We start from the raw sequence: 24157 nt of genomic DNA on the forward strand, positions 1-24157 counted from the left end.
TATGTACTGAGTTAAGAGTTGGAGAGAGGCTATCTCACCAACGTTTGCAGAGTCAGAGTCTGGTGAAAGGCTATTTCACCATGTATCTTGTGGATATCATTGTCAAAAATCAAAAATCAAAAATTTTAAACTCTTTAATCTTGGGCCAGTCAAAATGTGTTGTCAGTTCAGCTTTGACATTCGCGCGACAAGCACGCTCTGCCAAAGAGGGGCATCTGTAGACACCCCATTTTGACCGTGCCCTAATCCTTTTTTGTTTGAGCAAAGCCTCATCAAATAAACGAGATAGAACCCCAAATTTCACCCCAAGCTAGCTTAGGATCCCAGCTAAGCCTCTGCAAAATTTCATCGAGATCGGAGCTCGTTTGCCCAGCAATCGGGCTGAGAGGGTGTGTGTAGTGTAAATAGGGGATGGCCCACTAGTTTTTTCATTTTCTCCAAAAATCTGAGTATTTGAAGGAAAATTACATTCATCCAAAGACCCTAAGTGCCCATGAACACATATTTAGAAGCCTCGAGACTTAAAAATAGCCCCTGCAAAATCTCAGAAAAATCCGATGAAAATTTTCGGAAAAGACAAGTGGAGTTAGTGCAGTTATCAAGTGGACGGGGTGATTTAGCCAGATGGGGTCGCACATTTGTGCGCCCATCAAATAGGAGTGCCAATATCCGCATCAGATGTTTGATATAAATATAGGTTTCTCTCGTTTTTGAAAAGGGGAAGAGAAAAAAAAGAAAATCGATTTTGTAGAAGAGAGAAAGAGCGAGAGCTAAAAAAAAATCCAGATCTCGCTCAAACTTTTTTTTTTTTTTTTTCGATCGACCTATTCTTCTTCTCCGGCTCTTCTTCTCCGGCTAGCCACTGCATCTTCTTCTTCTGATCTGCAGGGAGAGAGAGAACGAAAGATATCTTCTTCCCCAAATTCCCTTAAACCCTATTTTTTTGGATCTTCTTCTCCGTCAATCTCCGGCCTTACTCCGGTAGAGTTCCGGTCAAATGATTTCTCTAGTTCTTTCCTCATTTTTCTTAGATCTGTCACTCAAAACCTAGAGAAAGCTAAACCGAAACCCTAACTCGTATATAACCTTAGATCTGTTCTTTGTAATTTCAAATTTTAGATCTCATTTGCTCACTTTCTATCTTAGATTTTAGATCTGTGATTACAAACCCTAGATCTACTCATTTTGTAGATCGATTACAATCCACCTCTGATGGAAATTCATTTTTCACCATTGGATCATCATCTTTGTGTATTTTGTTGAAAGGGAGGCTAAAAAAAAGGAAGAGAAAGAAATAAATTCGGCAGATTTTGGTGAGCTATGTTTAGTTTTTTATCTTCAATGACGGTTTTCTGTTGAGAATTAGAGAAGCTCGTGCAAGATCTATTCACCTCGGTTTGCAATTTTCAGTAATTCAGGTAATATTTTACTTATGTTTTTTTTTTTTTTATGAAGTATATGTTGTATAATTGGAGTTTAGATCTTAGTGTTATCCTAGGCTAAATTGTTTGAAATGTAGTAAATTTATAAGTTTCAGTTTTAGCTCTGTTTTCATTTAGATTCATGGATTTATGTTTCAATCATTTGATCTCTTATTCTGTTCTTCATTTGTTCTTAGTTTTAAAATATCCGTGCATAAAGAGAAAGTCCAGATTGATGAGTTAATGTCATAAGAGCATGTAAAAATTGGATATTCTTTGTTCTGTATTATTTTTTTTATATATACGATCAGTTGTTGAAATCATGTAGAATACAGTATGGTTGAAGTGTTTAGATCAAGTTTACCTGTCATTTGTCTCCATTGACATCTATCTCTATTTGATCCCATGACATTTACCCCCTCTGTTAAGAAATTGAGTTTGTGAAGTAGGGCTTGAGGGGAATTTGTAATAGTGTTTGGATTTTTTAAAAGGACATTTGAAGGTCTTCAGGGCTTAATCTGGAACAAGAGAAAGGGGGAGGGCTGCCATTTTTGGGTTTGGGGGGAAAGATTTAGAAAAGTAGAGAGAAATAGAAGGATAGGGGTCTGGCCATTATCCTTGCTGGACATCATGTCATCTTCAGCACTTTGTTGCACTCGCCATTACATACCATCAGACCTGATGTCGTAGCATCCTTTTGAAGTGTTATTTTTCCCTTCCTAATAGCTCAAGTAACATTCTTACTCTCTTTTCATTCGTAGTTGATTTGATGTTTAAAGGGCTATAAGTCATTCTATCTCTTTCTCTATGTTCTACGAAAGTGATACCCGCACAGCCATGTTTTGCTAAATTACACCAATTGGCTTATCTACTCCTTTTATTTGGCTTGGTCCTCTCATAAGAATCATTGGAATTTCCCAACAACACTTAAAGTACCAAAAGACCATATTTGTTGGTGCAATTAAGCAATCATGATGGTGCTAAAATCATTTTCCTAGAATATAGACTATTCTTACCAATACCAATACCTAGGTCATGTAGCTTGAAATTAGGTAGCCCATTTCATTTTGATATGTACAGCCCTCTTCTCTTTGATTTTGGCAGCCCTCACTTCAATTTAATAATGGCCGCCCTTCTTTCACTTTTGTTTTAGCAGCCATTACTTCACTTTAATAATGGTAGCCCATTTCATTTTGATATGTACAGCCCTTACACTATGATATTGGCAGCCCTCATTTTATTGTTTGGAATAGAATAGTGACCATAGCAGCCTCATTTGTGGTGATGCAACTGTCCTAAAGTGGTACTATAGGTAGATACTTACACTACTCCCTTGTGAAAAGCATTGTTATATAATTTGGCACTCATCAGTTCTTGTGGACAGCTCATATGCATGTTTATCTCATTAACACAATCGACATTCTTATGGGACATTCCTAGCTTACCCTTATCACTTCAATGACAGATCCCTTCACCATTGCTGAGAGTGGATGTTTGTGCTTGTATCTCTTTCTACTACTTGATTCATGTTGTTTGGAATCCATTATTTTATTTTATTTTTCGCATTGATTAGATTTTGTTTACAATCAAATGATTATGATGATTGTTGGATGGTGAGAATGAGAATGGGTTAGCTTCAACTTTAAAAGTGGGTCTCGGTTTTCACTACTAGTATATATGAATGTGTCCAAAATGCCATCAGTATTATCGTTCTCGTAATTTGTGCGAAGCTAATTTCTTCCATTCATCGCCAGGGCGATGAAGGCGATAGCCTAAGCCCACCTTTAGAGAGATTTATTGGATTATGATAATACCCTCTCCCCTCTTCTTTCCTCTTATTTAATTTTGAGTTAGATTCTGAAGATAAATGGATTGTTCAGGTGAGATTATATCAAAGTTCATTATACTCATTCATTTTTTATTTAAATAAATTGTTAATAGGAAGAAGGAGATCAGATGACTACTCTATTCGATATTATCGACATGGGTACTGTCTGATCTCAAGGCGGGATTAGAAATATTATCATGTGTATATGATATCAGATGATTACTTTGGCATCATCTGATTTCATTGGAGTCCCCGTATTGGGGTTTGTGGATGGTTTTGAAGTGTTTGATGTTGTTTTTACTTTATTAGGCTATCCAGCGGCTGGTCTGGACTAATTAATGTTATTTATCATTTTATGATTGCTATTAGATTGTATATTTTTCTTTGCTTGGCAATTGATTTATTTTTAGAATAAAATTTGCGATTATCTGATAGCCTTTTCTTCTCTTTTTGATAGACTAACACAGTCTTATAGATTTCTGTTAAGATTCTTTAGATATTAGAATCCCTCTCGTTGCAAGGGCGATGAAGGCGCTAGCCTAAGCCCATCCTTAGGGGACTCGCTTAGTCCAAATAGCACTCCTCTCATTTATTTAAAGACTTATCCAAGTCTTTATGGTGTGTATCCCCTAGAAATTAGAAATCCATTCATTGCAAGGGCAATGAAAGAGTTCTCTAGATCCCTCTCAGGGAGACAGGCTATGTCTCAGACAGAGAAAGTTGTATCCTTTAGAGACAAGCTTTGTCTCGTTAGTGAGTCCATCCTTAGGAGACATGCCGTGTCTCGTCAGCACCTCTCTTGGAGCTTATCTTTTTGTTTAGGAGTCTCTCACAATCTCTTTTTTCTTTCTAAACCTCGTCTTTGTGCGTCTCTTGGGTTTTGGAAGAACACCTTGCTCGGCTTGGCATCATACCCCTTACCTTATGGGTATTGGGTTGCACATTTGTTGCACCCTAGGGCTAGGTAGCTGTCCGGCCCGGCTGAGTGTTTTACCTAAACCAAATATGCACAAGGTCTCTTTTCCTTGTTAACATTTTTCTCTATCCTACCTATATGTCTAAGAGACTTGCCCAGTCTCATTCTATTAGCATCCTCCTCTTTGTGCATCATTTGGTTTTGGGAGAACATCCTACTCGGCTTGGCATCATACCCCTTACCCTTATGGGTATTGGGTTGCACATTTGTTGCACCCTAGGGCTAGGTAGCTGTCCGGCCCGGCTGGATGTTTTACCTTTGCTAAATATGCGCAAAGTCTCTTTTTCCTTGTTACTTGTGAGTTTTATCTTAGCTTGATAGTCTCACTAGCACCCTTCTTTATCTCTTTTTCTTTTAGGAGACAGGCTTTGTCTCATTAGCACCTCCTTCTTAAGAATCCTATTTTCAGAGTCAGTCCTTAGCCTAGGAGTCTGTCCTTAGCTAGAGAGTCTGTTTTTCTTTCAGGAGTCAGTCCTATCATCATAGGGGTTAGGATTTTATCCAACCTCTCATCAAATCTTGTGTTTTTTTTCTATCCGCTCTTGTAAGGTATAGGATGCTGTCCAACCCTTGCAGAGTTGTTATTCTGTTCATTTCCCTCCGCAAAGCATAGGATGCTGTCTAACCTTTGCGGGATATCAGGAGTCTGTCTTCCCCTTATGATGATAGGATTTGTCCCCTTTGAGTCAAAAATACTTAAAAACAACAAAAAACATCAAAAAAACCAAAAAATCTCAAAAATCTTGAGTCATTAGGAGTAGTTAGGAAATCTGTTCCGAACTACGTTGGCTTGATCCCTTTCAACAGGGTACGTAGTGCAGCTTGGGATCCACATCCCAAGTCCAGCCAAACCTTTAAAAATAAGCATTTTAAATCTTTCAAAATTACAAAAATCTTTCAAAATATTATTTTTTCGAAAGGATCTTCCTTTAGAGTTAGGCGGTTGTCCTAGTTAGAGAGCTTTTGAGTCGGGAGTTGCTCCCTCATTCGTTGTTTGTGTATTGTGTAGTTTGTTTGTGTTCGTGTTAGAGTTAGGAGTTTGTCCTAGAGTTATAGGAGCGCCTCCGTCCAGTCAGTTGGCGATTCATATCGCCGATTGATGATTAAGTCTTGGATACGCTAGTGATCCCATTGTTTCCCTTAAGATATACAGCCTAGCTACACATAGATTATAGGAACCACCTGCATTAGTTTAGGACTAACCTGCATTTAGTTAGGGCATATAAGGTGTCCTAAAATCTACAATCCATTGGAATTTAAATAATCACACAAGAAGCTTTAAGAACTAGTCCGGTCTTTTAGATTGAGTCTAGGATAGAGGTCTAGATGTCTTAGGCATCATAGCTTAGAATAGGTGCGAAGAACTACGTTGCCTTGATTCTCGTGGAGGCGGGGATACGTAGGCTTCTTTGGATGAACATCAGATCATCTAAAGACTCGGGCCTAGGTATAGATTAGAGTTTTAGGGTTGTATGGTATCGAGTCATTTTCTATGTTTTGCAGTGTTTTCTTACTTTATTGCGCAGACCTTATACTTTTTTGGTGTGTCATGCATGTGTTTGTTCATCAGAACTTAGACACCCATTAGGCATGTCACTTATAACTTAGCTATGCTTAGGTGACACATGTTTCTTTTATTTTATCTTGTGTGCCTTTGATTTCATCTCCGAGACATGCATGATTAGATAGACGTCTTCTCGGAGATATTCATTCCCATTTCATATGATTTTCGCCCAAAGCTCTTCAAAATTATTAAGTAAATGGCATAAGAGACCAGGTGTTTGCACTTGGGCGGATGAGGTGCTCTTTAGACCTTCCGAATTCGTAACCAGGCACGAACCTTATTTTATATCTCTGGTTATCCGTTGCAACAGAGCATAGTATGGGATCCAAGGCCCATTAGCCTTTTTCCTTGGATGGCGACTCTTCTTTGTTTAAGGTACGCCTCGAATCTGGGCTGGTCCCCGAATCGAGAGGTATCTCACCTTTTGTATCGCCACTCATGCTGTGAGGGGCACTTCTTTCGAGAGTTCCTTGGTAGAGCTCTCCATTCACGTGGAAGGTCCATAGAGACTGTTAGCGCGTGGGGGGCACGTCCCGCACCACGCCTCTCTCGGATCGGGGTCCACACCCATGCAGGGATATTTTCGTCATTTCTCATGCATACGTACAGAAGACATATAACCCGTCGTCGGCATCATATGATGAGATTTTATATGGACCACATCATAGGATGATCCAAACCGTCCATGTGATGGAGCACAACGTCTAAATTCAATTCCGTAGGATTATTCTAGCCCTCTGATCTATAGAGATTCCATAATATGCAGTTCCAATTCCGATTCCTTATTTCGAGAATCAATGCGAGTAAGGGTATCATTTTGCAACATTCAACTGTGAAGAAATCTCTCTTCCGGCATTACGTACATACAAAATCATTTTCCCAAAAAAGTTTGAAACATTTATCCATGGAAATTCCCAACTCCTTAAAAAAAGAATAAAACATATAACAAGTAATGTTCCAAAACAAAAAACAAATAGGAAAGATAGATTTTACCGAAGCAAAGGGGGAGCAGAAGGCCCAAAAGCAAGAGAGGTGCAAAGGACTTCATATTTGTTTGAGGAGGTGATAACACACGTATTCATTTTTATAGGCATGCAGAAATCTATTTTTGGGAAAGCAATTTGATTTATGAGTATCTTTTGAGTAATTATGCTTAATATACACCTACATATCCATGTCAATAGAAATGGAAACTTAGCTGCACAAGAGATTTACAAATTCCATACATACGTGGTGGGAATTTATCAATTTAATGCACAGAAGGCCAAATTCATTATATCATTGCCTTGTGGGTTTTGATATTCGTTCTATTTCCACAAAAAGAAAAATAAGGCTACTAAACGTGTTTCATTCGTAGCAATTCCAAACAAGGCACAAAACCCAAATAAGGCAAAAAAGCCCAATAGACTTTCTATTTGTTTCAATCCTAGCAAGTCTACCTCCTTGCAAGTCTACCATCTTTGTTTTATTTCCATTGAATTTTTATTTATTTTTGTAAAAAAAATTTTATGGAATATTTTTACTAGAATATTTCTTATAGTGGATTTATTTTTCGGGTTCTTGCAAAAAAAGTCTCCCACTTTGCCTTTTTTTTTTGAAAAAGTGGTCTCCTAGTTGGTTAATTTACCAATGCAGTCACTATGTTTGAGTTATTTTTGCCAATTCACTCTTGTCGTATTATGGATTTGCGAAATTAACTCTAATGCGGTGACTATATTTTAAAGGGACGGTGATGATATTTTCACCCCTGCATTACGCATGCGCTCCCCTTATAAGGTGATTTGATGTGAACAATGTGCAACTTTAACGCCTTTTGACGTAAAACCACCTTATCAGGGGAGCACAAGCGTAATGGAGGAGGTGAAAATATCATCTCCCTATTTTAAATTGTAAAATTAGAAAACTGCTTTTGCAAATAAGGCTAGGTGGGAACCTTCTTTTGTAAAAACCCCCTGTTATGGGTAAAATATTCACTTCCCTTAGAAAGGCGACACATGTCTCACGATTGGAAACCAAATTTGTCTCCTAATGATAGAAATCCAAAAGGATTCTCCACATCTCCGGAATAGCAATGTTTACATGAAGGAAATTGCCTCCAGGAGAAAGTCCTTGTAATGGGCGGTAACTTTCTTCTAAAGTTGGTGATCCAAGATATAAACCAATTCCCTTGGTAATTATTTTCATGGAAATCACAAAATAAGGAAAGACTCCTACTAAGGCAAGTCCATGTCAAATTAAATTGCGTGATCGAATCCTAAGCATGTGATTAAAAACAAATATACACGCGAGAGGCGATTGGCCATAAATACCTCTATTTGATGCTTCAGTGATTGATAATGCCTGATTACAGTGATTCCAAAGTCTACAAAACAAAGAATGTTACGGGAGGTCTTCTACTCTCCAGTTCCTCATGTGTATTCTAATGGGAAAAAATACAACCTTATGTGTAAGAGCAGGGATCAATTCCGTATTTATAATAACATAAAGGAAACCCTAAAGCCGACCCATTACGGACTCTTGTTCCTCAAATAAGCCCACAAACCATATTGGGCTTACAACGGGCCCACACATTATTAACCCATTACCATACCCTTCCAACGTGATCACACATGGCTAAGGTGTTCCTTGCTCAAACCTTATTGATCACTAATCGTATATGAGTCGATCTGGATTCCTCTTTACCATAGTCAAACACTCTCTGAAATCCGGTTTTACAAAAGCTAAAATATGTACTATGCAAGTCCATAAAAATCTTACGTCCTAAACTGTTGTGGATCTCTCTCCCTGTAAATAAGACCCACAAGCTCAATTGTACACATTCTCTATTTTTCTCCATCGATCTATTCTCCTTGTTGTGCTCATTTCTAACTTGAGCGTCGGAGTGGTCTACCGGGGGCACGACTCCGGAACCGCTAACGCGTTTTTTGTGAGCACAAGTTGACCACAGATGGGAGCTCTACCATCCAATGATCGTGGAATCAGATTTTGGCATCATCAGATTGGCGTTGTCAATGAGACGCTTCTGAACTTAAGATGATGAAGAACCCACAAAATCCTAAACAAATTGATAGGGTGACGAGGAGCCAAGTTAATCGACGCTCCACCTCTCATGGAGGAATCTGTGATGTCCAATAACCCTCCGAACGTGCCGACTATGGACATGTTCAACAATCTAACCCGCCAGAAGGGAGATGTATCGAGTGTTCTCCGAGAAGTTCTCCGGAGATTGCCTCCCTAGCCAGTCGTACCAGCCGCCAACGCCACGCCACTGGTTACCAACGTCCAGTCTTACCCCATTGTGGAAGAAGAAGATGAATCTCCGAAAGGATGGAACCCAAGGAACCAAAGGTAGCATTATAATGATGCATCTGCTTCAATCACAAGTCTGGGACCGAACCAAAACGTAGCTTCTAACTGTAAGCCCAAGAGTCACCATGGGTTCAATCATTCGTTTATTTTGATGATTAATAAACTCAAATTGGTTAAGGTTAAATGACTAATCAGTTGCCTTGAGTGTTGTGCTATAGACAAGATATTTATAGGATTGATTCATGCTAGCACAACCACCATACCATGGCCAAATGTTGAGGATGATCCATTCAACTGTCAAAAGAGCTGGAACATACTTGAATCATCATGCCTTGGAGGTACAATCAAGGTGAAGCTCAATTTTTTCTCCCAAGCAAGCAAGGACTCAAAGGAAGATTATTGAAGGCTGAAGACATAGAGAAGAGAAAAATCTTATACTATGTTCATCATTCTCTTCATGTTTAGCTCAAGTCAAGGCACATCCCAACCTTTCCCAAAATATTTTAAAAAATGAACCCAAAACCATGTTTGAAAGATTGCAAAATCATAAAAAGGTTTTGAAATAAAAAAAAATTGGGAAAAACTCGTCCACAGTCGACCGGCCCTGCCAAATGAAAAATCAAAAAGGGACCGGGGACTGTTACTGGGTCGTCTGGACCCTATCAGGCGACTAGAACCGATCGACCGTCACTCTCATGTTAATTACAGGAAAAAGGGAGCTGGTGGGATCCAGCCTATCATAATGAGGGAGTTGGTGGCATCCGGCTATCACAACATTGTGTAAAACGAGGGACTTGGTGGGATCTAGCCTATCAAAACATTGTGTAAAACGAGTAGGCCCCACCCTAATGCATGCATTTGGTAGGGCGAAGGACTCACTCATGGGGAAAAATAGTGGGCCCCACTACATGGAAGGTTTTGGATAGAGATGGTGGGCCCCACCACATCAAAACATGATGTGTAAAATAGCAAGCCCCACCTATGCTATGCAAGGTTCTAAAATGATGGACCAGACCTTATCAAAACAGGTCTTGTAAAATGATGGGCCCCACCCAAATAAAATCCGGAGTATAAAAAATTCCAGTAAAAGATTTTCATGGAAAAAAAGTTCCGATAAAAATTTTCCATGAAAAGAACACAAATGAAGGGACGTGTCTGGTGGACAGGAAAATTCTTTTTTCGTGATAAATCGGTGCCTCCAAGTGGTGACAGATTGCTAGGCAGGGTGAAGTGGCTAAAAATTAGGAAACAAAAATCATGAAACTGGCTTGGAAGTGGCTAAAAGTAAGGAAATAGTCGATCCTATTTTGTGTAGAGTTTTCCTGGTTTTTTGCCACTCCTCATAACTCGGAGACATTAGTTTTCCACATTCATCGTAGCCAAATGTGCCCGAAATATATTATAGATGTCCATTTACATATAAGGATATCCGCACTACCATATTTTGATAATGGCACTAATTACTTCGTTTAATACTTTTCACATTGGATGTTGATAGCATGCTAAATGTTTTAACAGCCATGAAGGTGATTAAAGTAAATGTGAAGGAAAGTGAGTTGTGCCATTATCAAAATATGGTAGTGAGGACATTAATCCAAGATACATAACGGGGAAAACATGTGTGTCATATGGATATATGCTTCCACAAACAGAAATTCGATGGTTAGAATCGTTAGAAGTGTAAATTTTAATACATGGCCCATCCATAGCAGGGCTAATAGATAAATGGTGTGATCAGTGAGCAAGTGGGTCCCACTTGGGCGGACCTGGACCTGAGGTTCTTTAAAATGTTCTAAATTGAAATTCTATGGTTAAAAAAAAACTCAACCCCCAACAACCGGCTGGATTTTCAAGGAAAAATAACTAGGAAGGGTTTGTTTGGAAGAGATTATGGCAAAAACCAAAGCAAACCAAAATCTTAGGCATGGAGTCTTATTCAGCTAAAAAGTCCTCAAAAGAAAAACGTATAAAGTATAAACAATCTAACTTTACACGTCCAAACTCAAACAAAACTACTAAAAAGACTATAAACTTTCTTCTTCTCACGTCCAACTTAAAAAATAAATCGTATTACACTTAAAATTTTTCTTATCCTCACACTACTAGAATTCCTCTAACTAATGACCCCCTCTTGAGGTCGTTTAGTTTGTTTCAGGTCTTATAGGTACCCACACGTCTTGTCAAAGGAAAGGTACTAGAAAACAAGTATTCGCCAGTACTCTGGACTTTCTGAGGTGTACGTTAAAAAGTCTATACCTGTTTACATCTTACCAAGCAAAAGATATAAAAGATTAAATAACATAATCTTCAACAGCTTAAGCTTTTGGAGTAATTGGTTGTTTCACATGGTACCAGAGCCAAAAGTCCTGCGTTCAAAACCCCTTGCTATTAAAAATTCGCATGTAATGGCCAACCCAAAAGAGGGGTCACATGTGCCACGCGTAGGCCACCCCTAAAAAAGGGGCCACATGTGACGGGGAGTGTTAAAGTATAAAAAATTAAATAACGCCATCTTGGAGTAATTGTTTTTTTCACAGAAACAATCACTTTTATAATTTTACTTCTAATATCTGATTAACAATAATAGACAGAGCCACCACATAAAGCAATGTAAAAATCATCAAAAATATAAAATTCACTGTCATGTGTTTCAGGGTTCTATAATGTGTCTTACAGACATAGCATTGCAGCCAAACAGCACGAAGTGTGCCCAAGCAAGTAAGCCATAGGAATCTCTATATTATGTTGCAACCATGGTTTGAAATTTCAGTTTCGGCATATATTTCGGACCTAGCCAAAACCAAAATTTCAGCCTAAATCCCGAAATTTCGGTCGGAATTGGGTAAAGCAGCTCGAAATGTCGGTTTTTTGGGCCGAAATTTCGGCTGAAATTTTGTAAAGGAATAAAAAAATAATATTTATGTGAAATTTTGCCAAAATTACCTAAATTTCTGAGATTCGACCGAAATTTTGTATGTTTTGGATATTTCGGATTTCAGTTGTTTCGGTGTCAGTGTTGACCGAAATTTCAGATTTTAGTCGAAATTTCAAACCATGGTTGCAACTGGGAAACAAGGGTTTAAACCATCAAGTACTTAAAATAACACGATGAAAAATCATGAGAACCACGGGCAGGATTGATCCAACCTAATTATCTGGTTCTGTTACTCTAAGAGAGTCAATTTTCGGGTTGTAAAGCCATAAAGGACTAAAATCTCTATACAGGGAAAACAATTCCTCTTGCTCCTAGTTTAATCACAATATTTCCATGCATCAAGACATATAATGAACCGCAATATTCTTTATAGAGAAATTATATGATGCCCGACCATCAAAATAAAGGGCGGAGAGAGAGACAAATCCTCTCTCCCTTGATTTTTAATCCAAGGGAAAGCACCGTTTTTTACTTTTCCTTAGTTCAAAAACTAAGGCAGCAGGTTTTGTCTACTTCCGCCCTTTATATTTTGACGGTCGGGCATCATATAATTTCTCTTCTTAATAAGTATCACGTTCTCATAACTTAAATTAGTATTATCAATTACGTACTGCTCAATCGACTGGGTGCAAATTTTCATTGTACGAATGCTGACTGACACTCTGGGAGAGATTCTGACATACCTATATATGTACCATGTCTTTTATTCTAGAAACAGGGATATACAGGTTACAAGACAAAGTATGAACGCATGCAAAAGAGAACCTCTTCACCTAACTTGGTTCTGTTACTTCATTCCCAGCTTATGTGAGGGGAAAAAATGGAACCCCACATAGTCATCTATTGCATGTGGGTTTTGTTCTCTTTTTGTTGTTGAATGATATGTGGGTTTAGTTCTTACCAAACTGTTCATCACAAGGAGGGGGATCTCTTCTTTTGTGAACGTGTGAAGGGTGGACCTATCGGAGGCAATAATCGCAAATGGGGCTTTTTGGAAGAAACAACTTTTAGCTAACGCATTCTTTAAATTCTATCAACCATCATAAGAAGCTAAGGATTAGTATATTTTCTTCTTGATCACCTTCATCATCTTTAATTACTATAACGGGCGTCACAAGTTCTCTGGTATGCTTAATACACTTTATAAGGTGTTTTAGATATTTTCCTAAAAAACATCTCATTTGCTTGCCAATTTCGCAGAAAGCCATTTCGCGGCTGGCTTTTGCATGTGATAACGGCTACACGTTGAGTTTTTCGCAGATTTTGTCTTATTCATTTAATTCACATGAGGTAGCTGTTCTCACATGCAAAAGCCAGCCGAAAATGGCTTTCCGCAAAATTGTCTAGCAAGTGCCAAGTTTTAAACAAGAAATTACACGGCGAACTTACAGGTAACAAGCCTACTGATGCGCGGATATAGTGGAACCTAGGGCTGCAACAGGGTCGGGTTCAGCCGGGTTTTTCAAAACCCTAGCCCAACCCTGAATCCAATTATCTTGGCCCTAACCCGCCCTGACCCTGAGTCAGGGCCAAAAGACCTCAACCCAAAGCCCGCCCTGCAGGGCTCAGCGAGGCTCTGGCCTGCTCTGATTGGGCAGGGCTGGCCCTGATTTACCCTAGTGCAGACACATTGCTGTCTATAATATAAAAGCGAAATTTTATAAGGTGTGTGATTGTACAGTCCAGTGTTTTTCAAAAAGTACCGTACAACCCACTTCATAGGATGATCCAAACCGTTCATTTGTTGGGCCAAAACATAAATAGGTTGTGTCCCAAAATTCATTTCCATAAGATTATCCTAGCCATCCGATCTATAGACTGGAGGGTTAGGATCATCCTATGAAGTGGGCCTTACAGTGCTTTTTTTTAAAACACTGGACTATATGGCCACACACCATATAAAATCTCTATAAAAGCTCTGGTTTATGAGAAATTATATGGTATAAGGCCTTACAACAATAAGGCCCTTGTACGGTGGAAGTACCAACCTTGATATTTGATCCAACAGCAGCTCAAAAAGTGAGCAGCTGTTGGATCAAATATCAAGGGTGGTACCCCTGCTCTATTGTTGTAAGGCCTTACACCATATAAAAACTCCTGGTTTATAGAGCCATTACTACTCTGGGTTTTTATAGTGTAAGGTGTCCGGACCTAATGGTATTTTTTCCAAAAAAATAAAAAAGTAGTGGAGGCCACCTTATTCGAAGATACAAGCCATTTGCCACAATATAAATAGGGCATGCCCCTAAAATCATGTAAATAGGATGATCTTAAGTTTTGTGGTTTGTAAGTCACATATAATGTAAAGTGCAAATAGGGTCGGGTTGCGCCGGGTCAGGGGTAAAGTGTGAAAAGGGTCGGGTCGGGTGAGGTTGGCTCTAGGCATCAACCCTAAGCCCGACCCGACCCTCCTGAGCCGGGGCCTAAAAAATGAACCCAAGCCCGCCCTCAAGGTTGGATTTTCGAACCCTGACCCATTTCGGGCTCAGGGCGGGTCAGGGCTCACAAGGCCACACTTGCACCCCTAGTGGAACCTACCCAAATATTTTATTTTTCAACGTCATTGTAAATTTTTTAACAGTTGGATGAATGATGTGGAACCAACGGTGCACCCTTGCTGCTTTGTGTTTTGCTAGAGGGCCGTTCAGTTTAGCATTCCTTGTAATATAATATGGCTGCTAATATCTCCAATGCCATGTTTTGATAATAGCGAACTTACCTTATCTTTTAATTTTCAATTGGTTGTTAGGAGCATTTTGGGAATAGTAATTGCCTTTTGATAGCTGGTTAAATACTAAAAGACACCCTATCGGTGGAAGGGCCTTCCAAATGAATGTTTTGGATCCCCCCAAACATGTGGGGCCACATTTGTTTTTGAGCTATAGCTCAGATAAGCTTATCCGAGCTGTAGCTCAGAAACACTTTCCTCTATGATTATTATTATTATTATTATTATTAGGGATTTGCTAGGCATTTTCCTGGAAAGCCATTTCTCAGCTGGCTTCATGTGAGATTCATGAGGATTATATCCCTTATATGGAAAGGAAAGGAAATGTGCATTTCACGTCTCACCACAGACAGATTTTTGTGGATTCGTGAGGCTTATATACCTTAAGATGGAAAGACTTAACCATGGGAGATTTGCTTTCCTTCTCCTACCAAACAATAGAAAGAGGTGCAAAACCTGGAAAAGGCTTTCGTTTCCATCCCGTTCCACCTCTTTCCAGCAAACCAAACTGGGTAACAGTGGTTAACTTCGAAGGCAATACTAATCTACAATCAAGAAAGATCTCCAAGGAAGAAAAACCATTTTTTTCATCAGGACTCTTGTTTGAGGTCTCATCGATCGACTTGGTCGAGGCAATGGCAAAAGAAGTATCCATGTTATGTATGTCCACTTTAAAGATTTAGCAGAGATTCTAAGAAGGCAACGATACTTCCCAGGCATTGGAGTGGGCTATCGGAATCAAGGGCCAGCCAAGTGGCTTGAGATAGTTGCTGTCGAAGCATCAATTGGTCTAGACAAAGCCTTTTCAGTAATATAAAACAAACACAACATTTTCCAACCAACATACAAGTTACTATAAACAAGATGATATGAACCAAGTAAACAAATTCAAAATTTGTTATAAACAACTTTATTCACTCTACAGTACATACATGCTAAATGAACATCTTATACGAAAAATATATTGAATTTCAAATTAGGTATATGTATTTGCAGGTACCTTCGTGATGCGTATTATGGAGCAAATAGCACCACATAGTAACAAAGGAACTGAAGAGAATAAGAAGACTCACTATGGCAACAAGGAACTATCTGGGTCATACATGCATGCTATGAAAACAATGAAAATACACAGCATGAGAATGCCTGCTATAGCAGTCCTCACTATCTGGTCACAGTCACCATTGTCGGGAAGATCAATCAGATTAGGATCTCCAACCGAGTAATTGTCCAGAAAATTCTTGTGCCGGTCTCTCTCGGTAGTTTCCTCAATTTGACGCTGAGGGTTTCCGCCGCGAAGCATCATGCACTTACAACAGGTACATTTCCCCCTTAGGAACAAGGGGACTGCCGGAAGGTGTTCGGAGAGAACCTTGTGGTACGTTTCCCCAACAATGCATAATTTTTGCCGGGTCGTCGGTTTTAAAACCTGAGAAGACCAAGTATCGGTAAATCTTAAAGGGAACACAATTAGAAAAGCACGCATTACAAAATCATAGTCTCCATAGGTTTGACTTGTCAGGAGGATTCAATTACATGATTTAGAAACAGATCATTTAAAGGAGATGGAAGTAAGTAGCCTACGTATCTTTAAATTGGTCTGAGGGAGATTTGCTTGCAATAAGGCCCTGTTGAATTGAAGGATTTTCTGGAGAAGTTTGGAAAGGAAAAATATTTCTAAAATTTCCTACTTTTTTTCACACAAAAAAATAGAACTTGAAGAAACCCTATTAAAATTTTACTTGCAGTGTCAATTATGCTAATATCCCTTTAATTTAACCATAATCATATCATTACCCTCTAAGTTGTAGTAAGAAAAAAAAAACCCTGTTAGAAATGTTTCTTATAATCCAAATGGGGCCTAAGGTCAAGATACTTGACTCCAAGCTTTTCTCTCAAAATGTTAGTATGCTGTCAGATACATACTGTAGATAGGAGACCTGTGGCTCAGCAAAAGGAATTTAAGAGGACGTTTCCAGCAAGAAGTTTTAGTTTGCATGCTTCGAATTCAACTGCAAAATTGGCAAGACAATCCCCCATACACCACTTCCCAGTAGATATGAATTGCGAGTTATATGTACTCTAAAATATATCCATCTGCGAATTAGAGAAAGATTTTCATCTGCATGGGAGGCAGTTCCTCTTCCAATCTGTTATCTACGTTTCCTTCAATCTAAACATGAGATGATAAGAGACAACAGGATAATTTTGGTCGTGTTATATTGGTACTTCAGTCAATTAGAATGGTCAATGTCGTTTCAGTATTGGAATGCACCTCACCTCAATTATATCTGAAAATAATGAAAGAAAGAGAGAGGTTAACCTCCTCATATATTTGAGTTTCATTTCACTAAACACACCTCCCACATCCACCCCAATTAGCAGTATAATATCCGACAAATGTAGTTTAATTTTCAATAAATAGAATAAGGGAAAGGTATTTTGGTCGTTTTAAGATTTTTAATTTGGTCATTAACAATTTTCAGGATTAAGGGGGGAGAACAGAATTTTTTTTTATCTTTATAGTTAGGAAACCTTAATAAACTCAGGGTTGAGAAGTGAGAATAAAAAGAGAAATTGTTCGCCAGTTTTAAGATGCATATAGGACTTTTATTTATCACGTTAGAAATTGTTCCAGGCCTTTCTATGACAATATTTTTCTTAGTTGAAAATTCTTCTAGCTATTAATGTAATAGACTACAACAAGGTTGCGTGAGAGAAAAGGTAAATATCCCTATGTGCTGCCATCACAAAACCTGCATTCCATTATTTCAAGACATGAACATACCACTTTTAAGTTACCAAAATATCCTATAAATATTAGTTGAGTTTCATTTAAAATTGAGGTTTAAGATAATAGAAAGAAGATTAATCAATCATTTTGTTATTAACTATCTAGAGATTGGTTGCCTTTAACATGAATTAAAAGAATCCATTTTCAGAAAGCATTTTGAATTTGGATTTATAAAAAAAGCTACAGAGAGGCTGCGAGGTTGGAGAGAGAGAGAGAGAGAGAGAGAGAGAGAGAGAGAGAGAGAGAGAGAGAGATTTGTTGGACCAGCAACAAGGTGATCTCACAATCCCTCATGTGTGAACCAATGACATAATATACAAATGAATGTATGGATGCCTTTCAAAAATAAAAATGAATATATGCATTTATTACGCAAGGAAATGCATGCATCAATTCATCACTGTTTTACTTTTAGAGGATTGTACTGTAGAAATTTCAAGCACCCAAGTCATCTCTAAAACAAAATGGAAATGTATAAGAAAATATGAATGAGATTAAGGAACTTACTTGAATAAAAGTTTGTGCAATTACTCGAACAATAGGAGGAAGCCGTACAATAAACAAAACTCCAAGTCTATTCGGATAGTGATCTTGCAATAGCCCAGAAAACGATCTCAACATTTGCATTGGAAATCTGATTGCAGATACCCCTTCACAGTCCATCAAGACTGTAATTCGAGGATCTTCTACATTGACCAAATGCAGGACACCGTGTTCTATTTGGGATACTGCATGAACCAAAAATATGGCACATGTTAACAAATTCTTGATGAACCCTGATAATTATTTTAACTGAAGAAAAACCAATAATAATTAAGATATACATAGGTAAACTGCTCGAACTAGCTCAGCCTTTTTCACAACTGTTAAGAAATGAATAAAAGACAGTTTTATTTAAATAAAAGATAGTTTTATTTTTCAACTTTTTTGCCAGCGGTTATTTATTCACAAAGAGGGCGAGCCTTTGCCCAATGGTAAGGTTGCTCCGGTGTGACCTGGTGGTCACAGGTTTGAGTCACGGAAACAGCCTCTCTGCAAAAGCAGGGGTAAGGCTGCGTACATCTAGCCCTCCCCAGACCCCGCAATGGCGGGAACCTCGTGTACTGGACCGCCCAATTATTTATTGACAACGGAAAATAAATAAATAAAAGGGGCAAGTGTGGTGGTGGTCTTAGGTAAAACCATTGTTTTGAAAATTTTACAATCTACGATTCGATTTTACGATTCAAATCAAATCTTATGCATAACGATTTAAATCCCATGATTGAATCTTAATTTGTATGAATCTTACGATTTTCGATTGAATCTAACAATTTGATCGTAAATTGTAAGATTTATACGATTCTTGCAATTTATCCAAATTAAGTGTCGTATAAAAGAAAATAGAACCTTCTTTCGACAGACCTCATTTCCTTTCTACATTACAAGAAGCCTTCCTCTCATTAGAAGGGAGAAGACAGAGGAGTAGGAGTTCAAACAAATCAAATTAGCCAAGCACAGTACATGTGCTTGAGGGCATTACTTATATCGAAGTGGGAGAAGACTATAATGAGGACAACACCGACGACTCCAGTCTTTTATGATTGATATTTGTCATTTGATGTTTGAGACTTTGAGAATTGATGTGATCTTGTGTTATTTTTTTTAATTTTTAAGATTATTATTCAATATGCATGGGTTTGGATGAGAAATAGATGATTAGTACGTGTCAAGTTTGTTAGCAAACAATTCGTATTACGATATTGAATGGCTAATCATGTGTCAAGTGGACTACTATAGGTATTGAGTTGTGTCAACTCAGACCCGAGTGAAGAAGTTTAAAATTAGACTATTGGGGTATAAAATCAAGCACATAACAAGACATATTTGGAAAATTGAAATGCATAAACAGAAAGGTAATTGCTCTTTCATAGTGCACCAACCACATAATATAGTCATACACCATTGATAATTGTGTATCCATTAAGGGCACGTTCGGCAACACTTCTCATTCTCTCCTAAAGAATCGGGCGGAATTGGAGTGATGAGAAACTTTAGAAACGGTTATTTATCGCTTCAAGGAATCCTATTTTTTAGCCGAAAAAGTAGCAGAAATTTTGGAAACGGACCTTAGCGGGTCACGCAGCCGAACAAGATTTTTGAGATTTTTTTGGCTTTCGTCATTCTTCACCCCTAAAAAAGGGGAAAATCCCGTAAAAGAATAGTTGCCGAACACGCCCTAAACTTCTACAAAGTGGTAACAATTTTTATTTTTTTTAAATCTCTTAAGCATTTAATTGTCTTACTTAAATAGGAGGCAAAGCAAATGCCTTGGAATTGTATATAATCAGTTCCAAATAATTTATTAACCATTAGAAATTCTGTAGGAATATGGTGAACCTCGGTTCCCCAAAATCTAGTATCTAATAAAAAGCTAGTACCTCAAAACTATCCGATCCCCTAAATGTTTAACAAAAAAGCAAGAACTCGTACCGATTGCTTGAGAAAAGCGGGGTCTATCATGAGATGCTAAACTGGAGCAAGCGAGTCCAAGGCGAATAATGAGGCACGGACGGAGCTTCAAATCACATCCATGCCAAAAGACCAAATGTGACCACATCTCTAGCTCTTGCACTGAAAGAATAGTGTAAGTTTCCCTCCAACGAATGGTCCTCTTGATTGATGAAAAGAAGCATGAAAAGTCACCATTTGCAGCAGTATAGAATCTATGAAGGTCATCCTCACTAATCCTGCATAAATAATATTAGTCATATGTAATTCAAATCAGGTCTTCGAGGAAAGTTGTAACAAGAGTGCCAATTAGAAACTAAAAAAGATATAGCAGAAGATACATCAAATGCATCTAATGAGAGCCAAGCAATATGAAACAAAAAAACAAAAAAAATAAAAAAGAACCTAAGAACCTAGTCCTAAACTCGATAATGTTAAAAAACCAGGTGGGGTAGCTGTGTTTTCAGTTCCACAAAAGTAACCATGAAGGATAACGCTAGATACTTCAGCGAGATCGTGAAAACGCTAGATACTTTAGAGAGATTGTGGAAACAATATTGGACAAAATATTTACAAGTACACTTGCAATACATTCTTGAGAACGTATAGTAATATATCGAAATTGAGATCACTTAATGTCTGGATATGCCCATTGTTGAATAGCCAAAATATCAAAAAGAAGAATCTAAATACTATTTGTGAAATAACACAATCAAAAGATACAGTTACAAAAATTAGTTAAAGTGTTTTCCTTGAAGATTGTCTTTAATGTTCAGGATGTAACACTTAAGTATCATTCAAAAAAAAAGACACAGTTACAAAAATATCAATAGACTCAGTTATGGCTTTAGATAATAATTACCATCTAAATTTTATATCAAAATTTCATAATTTATTATTAAGTATTATAGAGATGTCCAATTTTTATTATTGAGAAAGCCAATGACTTATAGAGATGCCCATCACAACTTCTTTGGAATATCTAGAACTATGACAAGTGGATCCTCTGCCACTTTTTTGCTTATTAGTGCTTCAGGAATTGGTTGCTTTTCCGTTTGACTTCAGCAAATAGCTTATGGAAAGGAAATGAGGTAGGCAATCGAGGTCCACTAGTATCTCATCTCCAATATGTAGAATGATATTTGAAAACTTGGACTTGGACGAGAAGTAGAGAACTCGACCAATGTAAAACCGAATAAACTCGGGAAAGTAAATGATTGGCGTGATCAACTTTTCAATAACTTGGGCAAGTCAAAGGAGTTTTTTATTTAATAGGTAGCGCTAAATTCAAACTCAATCGAGAACAAGACTACAATAAAATCGAGTTGACAAAGACAGCTAGAGATTTACTCAGGGAGTTTTCCGACAACAATGTCGAACACCCATTAAAGTTTCAAGGAACAAGACGTGTCAATGTATTAGTTGATGTACAATTTACACGATTGCTGTAAACACTCCATAAAATTATATCAACTTAAGTTATACCCTCAACAAAGTTATGGGATTTTCGGTCCAGAAGTTGGACGAGAGCATAAAGGTAATACACGTTAGAAGGTGTATTTCTGCCTAAGGACATTTTGGTCATTGTAGCTCTTTTCTCTTTATAGTTTATACACACACACATTATTAGTGAGGGGGAGCAAGACTCTTCAACTCACTTTTCCTTCTATTCTCTTATCTTCTCTCTTCTCTCAACATGGTAATAGAGCCCTAGGGTTGTGGTGCCCTAAGGACCACGATTGAAAGACCCCCCAACATGGTATCAGAGCAAGTTCACGAGTACACCATGTACCTCCCACTAGGTAGCCGTGATTCAAATTCTTCGCTACTTGAAAAGCACGCCAGGTAAAGGCCCGCTCTTCAAGAGACATGGACATGAGAAATTGGAAGGATTTTGTGATGCGGACTAGGCAGGATCTCCAGCAGATAGGAGATTCACCACTGGATATTGTACCTTTGTTGGGGGTAATTTAGTGTCGTGGCAAAGCAAGAAGCAAGACATAGTATCCAAATCGAGTGCAGAAGCCGAATACCAAGCCATGCCACATACATGTGGAGAGCTCATTTGGTTGCGCTCTCTCCTATTTGAGATTGGTTTCTCTTCCTCATTCTCAGCTCTTCTACATTGTGATAATAAGGCCGCTATCCACATTGCTACAAACCCAGTTTTTTATGAGCGAACCCAGCATATTGAAGTGGACTTTCACTTAATTTGTCAAAGAATTTAGAACGGTGAGATTAGCACCACTTTCACTCGATTAGTGGACCAACTAGCCAATGTATTTACTAAGTCATTGAGTAAAGCAAAGTTGAGTGATATTTGTAACGAGCTAGGAATGTATGATATTTACATTCCAGCTTGAGGGGATGTTAGAAGGTCTATATGTGCCTAAGGGCATTTTGGTCATTGTACTTCTTTTCCCTTTATATAAATACATTAATGAGGGGCAAGTCTCTCTAACTCACCATTTCTCTCATTTTCTTCTCTTCTCTTCTCTATCTCAACATAATCCTGAACAATGTTTTGAAAATTTGTTTGCTTTTAAAGCAAAATTTCATTTCAAACGTTCAATAAAACAAGAAGTAAAAGTGAAAGGGACATTTTACTAGTCAGTAAATTCTTATGAACAGAAGTATGCAATAAAGTTTGAGGCATAATGTAATGAAGCATAAAATAACATAATGGAAACCTTGACACATCCAAATTATAAAGTAACCACCTCTCAGGTAAAGTAATTCCTTGCTCTTCCAACTCCTCGTGAAGTTGTAGCAACCAATTTTCAGACACAATGTTCTCTGGGGCCTCAGTTGATATCCTGAAAGTCATATGTGATCATGAAAAGCATTACAAACCATCTTGCATCAATCTAAGATTTTGCGAGCAAAATCGACATGATAACAAAATAAGCAGATTTGAGATAGAACCCAAGCAAAGGAATGGCCTTGAAGGCCAAGTGCTTCAACTATAAATTTACATGGCTACCTTTTGTACATAAGAAATAAATGGAATATATTAGGAAAATTAACATATAAGCAGTAGCAAATAAAAAGAAAGAAATATAAACCTCCCAATGGTGGAGTGCTTAAATTCAAATTTTCTAAGAAAACTACGATGAACTTTGCTTTGTTACAAATGAGCAAAACCTAAAGGCCCAAAATTAGTGATCAACGCCTACGTATCATTAGCATGTCTGTGATTGACCCATTGCATCACATGGAAGTCGTGTCTACCCACAAAACAGTCAAATACTAAGTGAACAATGGCTAAAGACTTCACCTGGGTAGAACATGAAGAAATACCCATGAAACCTTAAGTGAATGGGCAATAAAAACAACACAGGAAAAAAAAAAAAGAAGCAACCCTCAGCCTTCCCCTATATACGAAAAAATGCAACCCAGGTCCCCCCCTAGACACATCAGAAAATTAATGGCTCACTACTTGTACAAATAGTAAGAATCCTATGGACAAGCTAATGATAGAAAATCAGGGGTTCCCCCCCCCCCCCCCCCCCCCCCCCCAAAAAAAAAAAAAAAAAAAAAAAAACACCCCCACCTGCCAAAAAAATTAATAAAAAAACCCCGACCTACCACCACTGGAAAAATAATAACACTATATCAAAACAAGGAGAAAAATAACTTTGTGTGCTACATCTAGGACAATTTTCAGACCCTTCTTCTGCTCCCCAACAGTTCCAATATAAAATTGCCAAAGCAGGATCGACAATTCACCATTGTTATCAAAAGCAGTCATCTAAGCGTGCGGCTAAGGTCTATTACCTAGCCACATGAGTTTTTAAATGGTGCCTAAGTAATCACCTATGCTGAAGGCAGCCACCACCAATTTGGTGTAGAAAGGTTTACCTGCTATTTTAACATTTAAGAATATTTGCTGAAGGTTGATTTGAACTTTATTTTTTCACCTTTTACTGTACTCTTTGGTTAATGTTTTACTATGCAACACTCCTAAGCATCTTGCTAAATATGTAGATATTGTTACTTATCTAGGACTTTCTGTATTTTTACTTTTTTTTAATGGTAAAAACTAAAAACTCTTCTGTTATTTTTACTTAACCATGACAATGTTACCTCTTGTCCCAGGTGACCCGAATTAG

General features: G+C 38.0%; 1 protein-coding gene across 2 annotated transcripts in view; it reads right to left on the reverse strand.

Moving 5' to 3' along the window:
- Positions 1-15631: 15631 nt before the first annotated feature.
- LOC143851107 (uncharacterized) overlaps positions 15632-24157 on the reverse strand; it is a 24177-nt gene continuing 15651 nt past the window's right edge. For both annotated transcript variants that reach the window (XM_077360434.1, XM_077360435.1), the window contains exons 4-7: positions 22766-22861; positions 20028-20284; positions 18063-18283; positions 15632-16190 (exon numbers count right to left, since the gene is read on the reverse strand). In XM_077360434.1, the coding sequence (XP_077216549.1) occupies positions 15834-16190; positions 18063-18283; positions 20028-20284; positions 22766-22861 (931 nt within the window). In that variant the 3' untranslated portion in view covers positions 15632-15833. The remainder of the gene's footprint in view (positions 16191-18062; positions 18284-20027; positions 20285-22765; positions 22862-24157) is intronic.

Source organism: Tasmannia lanceolata, unplaced genomic scaffold, assembly GCF_043159265.1.
Source record: "Tasmannia lanceolata isolate RefF3 unplaced genomic scaffold, GAP_Taslan_0.1 ptg000018l, whole genome shotgun sequence".
NCBI classification, from domain to species: Eukaryota; Viridiplantae; Streptophyta; class Magnoliopsida; order Canellales; family Winteraceae; genus Tasmannia; species Tasmannia lanceolata.